The sequence below is a fragment of the Ornithorhynchus anatinus genome, chromosome X2, assembly GCF_004115215.2.
Source record: "Ornithorhynchus anatinus isolate Pmale09 chromosome X2, mOrnAna1.pri.v4, whole genome shotgun sequence".
Classification (NCBI taxonomy): domain Eukaryota; kingdom Metazoa; phylum Chordata; class Mammalia; order Monotremata; family Ornithorhynchidae; genus Ornithorhynchus; species Ornithorhynchus anatinus.
In genome coordinates, this window is record NC_041750.1 from 28,386,107 (window position 1) to 28,398,770 (window position 12,664).

General features: G+C 46.1%; 1 protein-coding gene across 2 annotated transcripts in view; it reads right to left on the reverse strand.

Moving 5' to 3' along the window:
• Nucleotides 1–12,450, reverse strand: part of SALL3 (spalt like transcription factor 3) — a 21,197-nt gene extending 8,747 nt beyond the window's left edge. For both annotated transcript variants that reach the window (XM_029052497.2, XM_029052496.2), the window contains exon 1: nt 12,302–12,450. In XM_029052497.2, coding sequence (XP_028908330.1) covers nt 12,302–12,383 — 82 coding nt within the window. In that variant the 5' untranslated portion in view covers nt 12,384–12,450. The remainder of the gene's footprint in view (nt 1–12,301) is intronic.
• Nucleotides 12,451–12,664: the final 214 nt, after the last annotated feature.

Sequence of the window (12,664 nt, forward strand, 5' to 3'; positions counted from 1 at the left end):
AGGGAGAGTGTGGTCAGGAGCCCAGGCACACAGCTGATTTGCCTTCCCTGACAAAGCCCTCATTTCCTCTTCTTCCACTCCCTTCTGTGTCGCCCTTGCACTTCGATTTGCACCCTTTATTCACCCCTCCCTCAGCCCCATACCACCTATGTCCATATCCCTCATTTGTTTATTTCAAGTAACGTCCGTCTCCCCCGCTAGACTGAAAGCTTCTTGTGGGCAGGGAACGTGTCTACTGTTGCCGACTTGTTCATCCCAAGCGCTTAGTACAGTGCTCTGCACATAGTAAGCGCTCAATAAATACTATTGAATGAATACCAACTCTGCTAATTCTGCACTCTCCCTAACGTTTAGTACAGTGCTCTGCCACCCAGTCGGTGCTCAGTAAATATGATTGGCTGATTGATTGATTAATTGATTGCCCTCAAGTTCTCCACAGGAAGCAGACCGACAAGCCAAAGCTTTCAAACTCCTCTGATGTTCCCAGATCTCCATTTTCCTTAGCTCTGTGCCTGACACCTTAGCCAAATCCTCAGGAAAGGGGAAGTGGGCCAGACCTCCCCAGCTGGGGAAGAGGAAAAATCGAGGCAAATGGAGAGAGAAGAAATAAAGGTCATTTCCAGCTTTCTGACTGAGTGTGGCCGCTTGGTCCCAAATTTTAAAAAAATGAGGGTCTTCTATTTTGTTTACTATTAACCATACTGGAGCACTCTGCATTTAATGCAAGAGATAAATTTAATTTCTGCAGTTCCGAATTTAAAAGCCCATTTCTTAAAAATGCGTAAATAAAAAACTCATCTGCATTATCCAATCACTCAATTTATGCCTGAAATTCCAATTATGAGATGTATAGCAGAAAATCGCATCAATCACATGATCTCCGTGGAGAAATTGAGATATATGCACCGATTCTTATACACACAAAGATAAGTTATGTGCAAACAAACCATAGAGGAATGTGACAGAACACCATTATTTATAAGGCATACAAGTGAAGCAAGTTTCATTGAATTCTGAGACTTTTGGCATTCTTTTGGAGGGGAAAATGATTCAATACTGTAGATGACTCAGACTTTATATCACTGAGCCTCGAATACTTTTCAAAGTTAAATACTGTAATACTCTATGAGTAAGTTGTAAGTTTGAAGCCCCGTGCAATTACTACACATTAATGTAAGACCAGCATGGGGTATATTTTTGTTACTGGAGAGATAGGAACTTGATATATCTAACTGACTGAGTGGGAAATTGTTAAAAAAAAAAATCAACCTAATTTCTGGATCCCTTCCAAAAGATAATTCTGATTAACCTAGCTTAAAACATGATTCTCAAGTCAGATCCTAACTTATGTTTTAACATTGAAAGCTTCCTCGATGATCCTGAAGCAGAAACTATGTGTATGAAGCAAACCAAATAGTGAGGAAAAGGTGTGTGTGTGTTTGGTGGGGGGGGACCCCACTTGTTCACACTGCAGCAGTTCTGTTTTTAAAGGGTCCAGATGATGCAAATAAATATATTTTTACCTTAGAGATTTACATTTTTCATGGTCTCTTTAATTTTAACTTTATAAGAATTTAGATGGCAAGGAACACTTTCAAAATCCAAATTTTCCAATTATTACTAGAAATTCCGGAGAAGCAGTCCATCTAACTTGGCCTTATTAGCTGTTTAGCTAAATACTGGTAATTCTTTCCCCCCTGGAGCAACTGGGCAGGGAATATTAAGTAATTTATGTTGTATAATAAATAGTAGCCACAGTAAATCCGGACCCAAGCTTACTTAGCTAACTCAAATCTAAACCGCACAGTTATTTTTCATCCAAGTATCCAAGTATGTAGCAAAGTACAACCATCTCTTCTAAATCCAAATTTGGAAGTCCTCTCCCTCTGTAACCACGAACAAAAAAGGTCTTTTCAAAGCTAATTTCCAGGGACTCTGGAGAACCATGATCAGAATGTCACCGTGGAATATGCAGCACTGACCAGCTACGCACTTTGTTTTCTTCTGTGCAATCTGGCACAGTCAAATTCCCTCTAAAGTGATGCTAGCAGAAGCACATCGATTTTGTATTCGTTTTGGAATCGCCGCTTCTGTCCCAAATATCCTGTCTTAAAGCTATCATCTGAAATAGGAGAAGGTGCACTCCACTAGGAATTCCGATCGCTGGCTGTCCCGTTCCTGCTTGCGCGTCGTCGTCTCCCCCCCCCGCCCCCCCCAGGGATTCAGAGGATAATAGATTTACTTGTAACGTCAATCAATATCATGATCGCAAAGAGTGAGAATCTGTCATATTCCGCCTAGTATGATTATGCTTTCAGAATCACTCTCAGAAAACAAATAGCCTTTTCGTTGCTGTACTTAATAGTGCCATTTTCATGGTTTTTTTACAAAGCAAAGAATGAGCTGAAGAAATCCATCCCCTCCCACCCCCCCGCCCCCCGCCCTCCAGCAAGGGTTCTTATTAGAATGGAAAAATTGGGGGTCATTTTATTAAATAAGCTTTGAACCAAAAAGGAAACCCCAATTCTCAACTCCAAATCCTAGGATGAACAGGTTCAATTGACGTAATCGTAGGAAAGTATTTTCTAAAGATAACATATTAAATCTATCTCCAGCACCGTTAGCAAGAAGCAAGAGGACCACAAGCCACTCAAACTAAAAGCACGCTGAATTTGTTGTTTCTGATGCATCAGAAAAACAGGGATGTGCAGGTGAAACGCATCTTGCAGTTTGTTCTGACGGTAGGCCACTTCCCAATTATGAATCTAAAATGCTGTTACATTAGTTTCTTTCTGATCTAATTTGAGAACCCTCTTAACCAGAAAACCTGTCCTGGAAAGTCATTCCAGCCTTTTTGACTCCGAAAGGGTTTGAGTTTGTCCTTATAGTCCTGAAAAAGAATCTGACCGTTTTTGTTCCACTTGCATCCAATCCTACATTTTGTCTTAAACTTCAAAGTCATAAAATGGAAAGTCATGCAAGGAGTTTGATCATTTTTACCTCACTCCAAAACAGCGAGACCCTTTCCACTTTCAGCTACAATGTGGCTGCAATTTTTAGACATGTTTTGGAGAGGCCGGGGGGCGGGGGGAGTGGGATGAGGGGGAAGGGGGGAAGGGGCTGGGGAAAATTAGAACTCAAGTAGCCTTGTATTACGGACATCGTCATTAACCCCACAGGAATTTGTTTTTCCCAGCTTGGCAGCTGAGCAGCTATGAGATCTGAAACTGTAACTAGCCAAGGGATTTAACATGAATTTATAGCACATAAGAGCCATGGTGAAACAAGTGGGAAAGAAAAAAACAAAGCACCAACAACAGAAATCCACCAGAACACTGACCAAAGGAACATTAACCCGCTTCTCTAGCTGGTCACTGATTTTGAGCCATTGTAGGGACTTGACTTTTCCAAATGAAATGATAAAATTGTTTGGCTGCTTCGTGGGTAAATGTGTGGGAGGTAGGGGTGCTGAAGGGAGAAGAGTCTTGTCCTTTGCTAATGTCACAAGAGGAACTCTCAGAGGGTAAAGCTCTCGGCGATGACCCCTCACACACACACTGAGGAGTGTAATATTAATGTTTTCTTGCACATACATGCAGGAAGGGTGAAAAAAGAGGGAAAAAACAAGTGATGAAAGAAGAGGGTGACTGTTTCAGGGAGTGTGAGGGCATGAAGAAAGTGAGCTCAAAAGCTATGCCAATTCTTGCTGTGTATCATGAAGGCTTGGAGATCCTTTTTCAGGGCTCAAACAAATTTTTTTACCACAGACCCCATCTTCCTTAGTTCTGTTGAGGTGGGGGGAGGCTGCAGGAGGGTTGGTGGCAGGAGGGGAGGGAAGGGGGAAGAGAAAATCTGTTCTAAACCTTTTGATGGCAGTTTCAAAGATGAAGCTGTTTTGGGTTAGATTTAAATTTAAAATTTCTTTCTCCTGCGGATAACTCGTAAAATATACACTGAACGTTTTTAACAAAATGTTCCCTTTTCCAGGATCAACTCTCTCAAGGCGGAAGGAGCCAAAAAACTGTTTCACTATTGTCTCAGCTTTGATTAATTCCTGATCTGCTCTTTATTAAGCCACTTTCAGTTTTGCATGAAAATGGCTCACTGCTAAAGCACGTTTCCAGTCGGATTAGATAAGAATCTTTACATTAGAAAAATATTTTCTCGGATTTTAAAGTTTGTTTTTTTGGTTGGTGGGTTTTTTTTTTTTTTTTAATTTTTACAGTATGTTTGGAGGGGCATCTCTCATGCCGAAAAATGACATGAAAGGGTGTTTCCTGTTAGCAAAAAAAGCTAAGATATTTTTAGGCTCCTGGGAAGCATAATTAAGTGTGAGAAGATGGTCATGTTGTAAAAATGGCCCCGGCTGCTCTGTATCTCCATAACTTTTCAAACTTGAATGAATTATTCAAGGATATTTTTCCGACAAAAACGTTCTGCAACATCAAATGAGATTGCTGGTTTAAGGGTCAATCTCCTTCAAAGTGAAATCCTGAGGACAGGTAGCAAAATCTTAATCGGTGAGGGAAGTGCCACCCCCCCACACCCCGCACCCCCGTCCGTCTCCCACCCTCCCACCCCCATGTTTTCGCACAAAGCAGCCTATCCCTCAGCCGAAATTTCAGCTGAGACGCCCAGTGTGGGCTGCTTGTCAGTTAAAGGGAATTCGGCTTCTAATCTCGCGACTGGAAGTGGAGCGTTCTCCTATGCAAATCTAAAAGTCATTTCAAAAGGCAGTCTTAGCCAAGTTCTTTTTTTGTTTCAGTAGTAGAGGGCCTCAGCAATGAGCTGCCCAATGACTAAAGGCCAGTGAAACGGAGGCATAGGCAGCCGGCTTAGAGTTTAGCTTCTCGGAAGGGGTAGAGTCTTATTTTCGCCTAACCGTTTAGTCCACACATTTCGATTTATGGAAAAGAGTATAAAGGCAAAGCAGTATCCCGGCCAAGATGACAACACGCACAGACACACACACACACACGCACGCACGCACACTCCCTGTATTCACTTTTCGGTGGGCCCAAGTTTTGAAAGGGTGTTCGAATCTTTAAGAAAGGGGACTCTCCCTCTTCCTTTAACTCTTCCACCCCTTCAAAAATCTACACGGCATTTTTCAAGTTTTCTTAAATTGTTAGAAGACACTTATTTTCTTGCAAATTAATTCTTTTTAACTCTTTATGATAGCTTTGAATCCCATAAAGAAAGATGAATGATCCCACACTGGGCCCAAGCTGTGAAACAGGAGGAGACAAATAGAGACCCCTACCGTGTTTAACAATGTAGAAGAAATTCCAGGCTCAATAGAAAATTTTTCTGTCCTTTTTCACAGGCCACAAAAGCTGTGAATGCGGAGCTGAACAGAGGAGGGCACTCTTGCTATGTAAAACCCGGTACTGACCCTGCTGGCACACTTAGTCTGATCTATTCAGTGGCCTAAATCTCTGAATTGGTTAAGTAACAACCACCTGTGGCTCAGTTGCCAACTGTCTTCCGCTTAAAACATTTGCAGTTTGTAATCTGTGCGGTGGAGCACCAGAGAGCGGACACACTGGTGCCTTTATGCCCGTGACCAGATGTGGAATGGCAGCGGCACCGGTCATTCGCTGGAACTGTCCGCACAGCCTGTTGAAGCGAACATTATAGGGTGCTGCCTTTCAGCCGGGTTAAAGAATAGGGCTTTCATCTTAGCTGGGATGCCATAATCACACACTTGGGAGGAAAACACGTATACACCCACTTGGGCATAACTTCAACGGACCCAAACCTGCAATTGGTTATCGACGCTAAATTCTTCCGTGGAGAGATTGCTTGGTAGGAAGGGGACTTGGCGGTTTGGGGGTTGACAGTCCTAGCGCTCCCCGCGCCCAAGTAGCCTCATAAATCTAACAAGGAAAATTAAAGGCAGTATTTTCATGATTTGAGAAAATGGGTCCGGTTGCTTATACAATGAGCTCTATTAGACTACTACTGTGTTGAAAAGAAATGAAACAAACAACAACAACAACAAAAAACCCCAAAGCATAAACTTATGGAAATCTAACGTGGCCTAAAAGCAGCCTGATGAGAATATGAAATCCATCCTTACAGCTGTGAAACAGCCAGAATAGGAGAGACCGCAGCCCTGCCTGACATGACTGTGCTCTTTTGTTGGATTTAGTAAATCATTTCCATCATTTGTGCTGTACTGTTGTGTTTAGATAAACGAAGTTAAGAGACACACACGCAAGCGTGCGTATACGCACACACACACACAAAACCCCTCCTCCCCCCCCCCCAAGCCCCGGAAAAAAACGATCACTGTCAATCATCTCGGTTTGACGAACCCAGCGCCTCCGTGCGTATGAATGCAAATCGGACAATGAAATGATCGAATAATGCTGTTAAGAGGTCACTCTTGAAACAGTAATAATAAGGCTGTGCCGATGAATTAAAACAAAGTCCCATGGCACCTGCAGGGTTAATTAACCAGTTCAAGATGCCCGGCTGCACAAAAGAAAACCTTTTTTTCCTTCTTTAAGAACTGTAAACACTTGTGCTGCACTAGATGGGCATTTGATAAACTGTACGCAGCATGGAACAAACTCACAGGGTTCTCTAGTTAACACTCAAATTCAGCGTTAACACTTAACAGAACAGTGGTAAGCCCTGCTGCCAAGGTCAACTGCACAGATGTACTAATTGTATTATGAGCCTGACGTCCAGCAGCCACCCCTAGCAGAGCAGACCAGGCAAAGGTTAAATCAGCTAAGGCTTGTCAAAGCACTTCTAACTACCCACCCTCAGGGAGAGTCCGTCAGCAGCTCGCCGACAGCCCGCACGGTTCAAGCCCACCTTCTCCGTGACACCCAACTTGGTACGGAACGCTGGGCCTAAAGGCACTGGAAATGCCCAAGAGGGATGGGAAGGAGGGAAAGAGAAGAGGGACAGAGGTGTGTTTGTGTGTCTGTGTGTGTGGAGTGGGGTTGGGGGGCAAAGGGGGAGAGTCCTTAAATCACCAAGGGTAAATCTGTTTCAGTTTGAACTGGAAAAGGCATGCTGCTATTGTAAAATGCGGCCTCTTTCATCAGCGATCTTCTGTATCGGGAGTTTAGTTATTCGAAGAATCGAGCTTAGCAAAAATGAAGACAATTACTGGAACTTCTCTTCCTCCTCGGCCTTTTATACCATCCCAGACACGGTCTGAATGCTTGACAGCTTCCTGGTATTTTCTAGAACAGATGTGGGGCATGATTTTTCCTTACACCTCCATTTTCTATTTGCTTTCTCAAAAAAAAAATAATAAATACATACACACATAACACCTAGAGCATCGAAACATTTGAAATTAATCTACCCTACAATCCTATAGGGAAATGAGCAGCTGAGGAAAAAGTGACCATCACGGAAAATGAATTTCAGATTAAAGGTTGCTTTCCACTTGGACTTTTTAAGTGTGCGCACTTTTCTCTAAAATAGGTCAGTGCTGAACATTTTTAGCACTCTCCCAAACCAATTTGGCCACCAGCAGCAGCCACTGGCATCCCAGCCTTACTAACGAACGCAGTCCACAGCTATGGTAGATCAACCGATCAAATGGGGTGGGGTGGAAGGGTAACAAAGACTATCTAAGTGGTAGAACTATTACCTAAAAATGATGTTCATGGAGATCGGCCTGTGTTTTCGCTGAAGGTGAAAAATGGCTGCTGAGATGGCAGCTCGAAAAACTAGGCATAAAACTCAGCATTCACACTAATATTCAAGAATAGTAAGATCCCGCCGCTGGTCACTTCCAGGGGCCATGGCTACACCTCGGGTGAATGCCCAAGAAAAAGCAAGCCTCCTTTGGCCCACCTTGAGATGACTGCTAAGACTTGCCTGAGATTAGCAGCACAAGATGAAATCTGACCCACTTTGGCCTGCTTTCTCCATCATCTTGTATACAACAAATAATCAACTTGCTAAGCAATTCCTGCTGTAAACCCATATCTTTGACTCTTTCTGGATTGGGACAAAATATATACATGTATATGTATACATGTATATATAATCCATTGATATATGTGTGTGTTTGTGTGTATCCATTGTGATCTATCAAAATGTGCATGGATTGATACTATAGATACAAAAATTATATATAAAATACCTAATGAACACCCATACCCTGCAAACTTTTTATGTGAATTGCCTACAAAAATTCTGTAACTTTAGGAAACAGAAATATCCCTTCTCAAAGTGACAGGTAATTGTTAAGGATTCTGGGCACCATAGGTATATACTCATATATATTAACTCAAACAAGTCGTCTCCGTTGATTCGAAAGAAATGTTTGCAAATTCATCTTTTCCTATTTATTTGTTGCTCAATGTCACCTTTCATATTTCAATTATCCCATGTTTACAAATGATGTAAACGAACATCTGCACTGTTTCCTTCTGCCATGCCGCATTTTAAAGAATGTGTACGGTGTGCATGCACACATGTGTGTACACGAAGCATGCACACACAGAGATGAAAGAAACTGAAAAGGTTTCTTTTCAGTCGAGCTGGTGGTCCTATTTTGCTAATGCCAAAACATTCAGTAAATAAATGCAGCTGAGTAAATTTTCAAATCACACAGTCACCACCATTAAAATGATTTTTTTGAGATAACTGCACATTATTATACCTTGGCAGGGGTAAACCTTTAGAATAATTACTCCTAGCAATTAAAAAGAAATTCTCGTTTGTAAAAATCGTTTGAGATCTGCAATTATGCAGTTCCTTCAGCGTTTATTTCCCCCCCAGACTAGGCGACAGAAGCACACCTCGACTAAAAGTTTAATCGGAACAAGTCGCGTCAGTAACTCCTACATGCTCGTTAGTGTTTAGAAGGGTAGGTGAAATGATACCTAGGTGGTCTTAAAGAGTTTCCTTCATTTTTCTAAAATCAAAATTACGCTAAGGGCTAAACAAAATCCTCCTTATTGGTTGGTGTTAATTTAACAGGAGTCAGAATCCACCTACTATTTGCTCCCAGCGCTCACATTCGTGAAATAAAATCATTGGTAATTAGTTAATTTAGAAAAGAATGGACTATTGAAAAAAATAAAGAACGGTAATCCCGGAGAAGAAATGCTACCAAAAGAGAGAAAGAGGGAGGGAGGGAGAGAGGGAGAGGGGAAGGGAGAGGGAGAGAGAAATAGAGAGAGGGAAAGAGAGAGAAAAAAGTGGATGAAGGCATTGCTTTGAATATCTGTTACAATTATTTTCATTCTTTTGTCACTCCGGATAAACGATTTCCCTAATTAAAGTCTCCCAACGAGAGCTCTCTAACAGCACCCTCCAACTACTTCTGCCTAACCGCTTTTTGTTCGCACTTCTAAAGTAAAACTTGCTAGCAATGTAGCCTCACTCTCGGTTCGCAAACATCTCTTTTTCACCCTGCCAAAGGTTTAATGCAGCCCTTCACCTTCTAAAAAAAAAAAAAAAGTTAAATTCGAACGTAAATGTGTGATTCATGGCACTGTCAATTATCTACAGATTTCCAGCCCTCTCCCCAGACTTAGACTGCCCTATTGTTTTTGCTAAAGAGCTTTTCTGCCACAACCAAAACGGACCCACAATCGCGAATTACCTCGTTTCTAAAACTTCACGGCAGCCTAGCTCCCAAAGTTGCCTAAGCTCTCGTAGAACTTCAGCACAGTGCTCTGCACAGAGTAAGCGCTCAATAAATACCACTGAATAACTTTGCATCTGCTAAGGTGTTTATCTCCCTCGTCTCCGTCGTTCCGATGGAGATGCCCCCATCGGAGCTGGGGCTTCGTCGCCCACATTCGTTTCCATTTTTGAAAGTGTATTTCCAGGATCTGGCCCTACAAATGGGGAATCGCCCCCACCCCCCACCCCCACCCCGCCCCTGCCAGACACCTCCCTACCCGCGGTCTAACGAAGCCCTCGCATCGAAAATAAACAAACATTCTTCGGGCTGTCAGCGGGAGGCCAGGCTTTCCTGCACGGACCAAGGAAAAGGAACGATATAATTGTTTTAAGGGTTCGTCCAAATTGCCTTCCGAAAACTTAGAGAAACGAGCCCCTTGCTGGGACAGACTATTTTTGGCCTGTTGCAAAATAGGATCAGGAACTGTAGCAACGTCGTGAAAACGGTAGAGAGAGAGAGAGAGAGAGAAAAAAAAAAACACCACCACACAGGCTTGGACGAGTGAAGTTGAGCTAGTCCGATATTCCTAAGATATTCGGACCCGTTTACATTTGCTGGAGGAGCGAGAAGTGGAGTCCCTAACCGAACTTGTCAATGATTTACCCTATTTTAGGGGCCTTAATGTGTTCTCCATATCCCTCGACACGTTTTCCCCCTCTCGGTTCACCTTGTTCACATTTCTGAAGAGAAATTGAAAATCTTACAGTACCGCTTCAGCCGGTTAATTGTTAACCACAAGGGGTTGTGCTCTATTAATTAAAATATGCTTTAATAAAAGGGGATATCGTACGTTTGGTTAACAGTCTTCCCGGCCTGGGAAGTATTGACATAGTTGCATTTCGAGGTTGCTGTGAAAGCCGTTTTTAAGCTATTCAGAAGCCACAATAATAACGCTTTAAAATTCCTCGCTGGGATCCAATGTACTTCTTTTGATGGAAAGACTGTCTTTCTCATTCCGCAGAAATAAATCCATTCATTTGATCATGTAGTCATTGAGAGCAATACAAAACAAACCAAGTGTGAGAAATTCTATGTGATGAAGTAAACAAAAAAAAAAAACATTTCCATGACAAAAAGATTCTTTGTCCTTAATCTACCCACCATATGCAAGCGTTTCTTTTTTAGCATATCTTCCCTTCTAATCTTAGGTGACTTGGCTACGCTGATAAGACTCACAGCCATAACAAGTACCTCCAAAAAGAGGGGGGGAAAAAAAAGAAAACCCCAAACTAGTTGCATCGTTCTCTCCCGGTTTCTCTCTCTCCGGGATGGGAAAAATAAAATTGCGGGTTTGCTTTTCGGCTTGGGCTTCCCTCCTGGAACGGAGTGTCGAAGCCGCTGCTGCTCCCGGCGAAGTTTTAGGGCTCCCCGAGAAAACTCCTAACACGTCCCCCTCCCCAGACCCCCTCCTTCCCAACCCTCGCCCGTTGTCCTTTGCAGATGGGTTTTCCGAGAGCCAGAAACGAGGGTTCCCGCAGGTCGGGGATCCCGGGAATGGGTCGGGCCGGGCTGGACCGAGGGGTGCCGGCCTCGACCCCGGGGGGTCTGCAGGGCCCGAAGCCCCCCGCACTCCCCCCGGCCTTCTCTCTGGGGCCCGCCAGGGCTCACATCTGGCAAGGAGGTTAGTCGCGGCCGGCTGGGCAGATGTGGGCCCCTGTGGCATGATGTGCCAGGATGGAGGGTCGAGGCCGGGGAGTTAAGTTTGGGCCTGGCTCGACTTTTCCAGCACCCCCCCCCCCACCCCCAATCCCCTTCTCCTTCCTTCCTTCCTTCCTCCTCCCCGCCTCTCCCCCGAGCCCCGCAGGGGAATCCTTCCTGCCGCTGGATGCCCCCCAGGCCCCGGGGAGGGAGGGAGGGAGGGAGGAAGGACCGGCCTGGGGGTGGGGGTGGGGTCACACCTCCCAGCTGCTCTCAGGACACCGGTTGACACCCCTCCCCTCCCCCCAGGGGGGTGCCCAGACTGGTCAGCGCATCTCTTCCCTCTGACCAGACTGGGCCCACCGGAGAGTGGGAGGGAAAAAGCTACCGTAGGAAGTAGTCTTAGTGCCCCAGGGGAGGAAGAGGGGGGAGAGAGGGGGTGCCCAGGGGTCCCAGAAGCCCCCTTGGGATGGTGTGGAGGGGGTGGGCGTGTTCCCCCGGAGACGTCTGGGAGGACTCGCTCCAGGTGAGTGCGGTGGGAACGGGTGGGGGGGGGGGGGGTCTCCCGAACCGCCCCCCGCCCCAGTCCAAAGGGACCAGAGAAGCCCCTGCAGCTGAACTGGCAACTCTACTGCCAACAAACGCCCCCGACCCCTACCGCCCCCCCCCAAAAAAAACCCTCCCCCCAGGGAGAGAGGGGGAGGAACGGAGAGACGCCCAGGATGCCGGACTCTCCCGGGCCCAAAGTGGGGGAGACCTCACCCCCTGGGATCTGCGGGTCAGGGGAGGGGTGGGTGGGGAAGGGGGCTCTGCCAAACATAGTTAAGTTTCCCCTCCCCACCATCCCAGGTCCGGGAGGAGGAGGAGGAGGAGGAGGAGGAGGAGATCACTGGCATCCCCCGAAGCTCCAGCCCCGACCCCGTCCGGTCCCGGGGAAAGGAGCGTCCCGCAGTCCGGGGTCCGGCCCCCCGCGCCTCCCCGCCCCCTTACCGCGCTCGTAGGCCGGGCCGGGCGTCTGGGGGTCGCCTTCGGCCCGCAGGTGCTGGGGCTTGGCTTGCTTCCTGCGCGACATGCTGGTCCTCCTAGCCGCCGGTGGGTCCGGCTCTGGGCGCGGGCATCAGCCTCGCCGCGGAGCGGGAGGGCGCGCCGGGAAGGTCGGGGTGTGTGCGGGGGGGGGGGCGCGCTCGCAGATAAGTCGAGGGGGGGGCGGACCCGCACGGGAATGGCCGGGGGAGTCGCTGGGGCGGCGCGGTGCGGGGCGCGCATGGGGCTGGCTAATTAGGCCGCTGAATTATTCATGACCCCCCCCCGTGGGGGGGCGGAGGGCGGGCGCCGATTGGCCGAGCTCCAGCG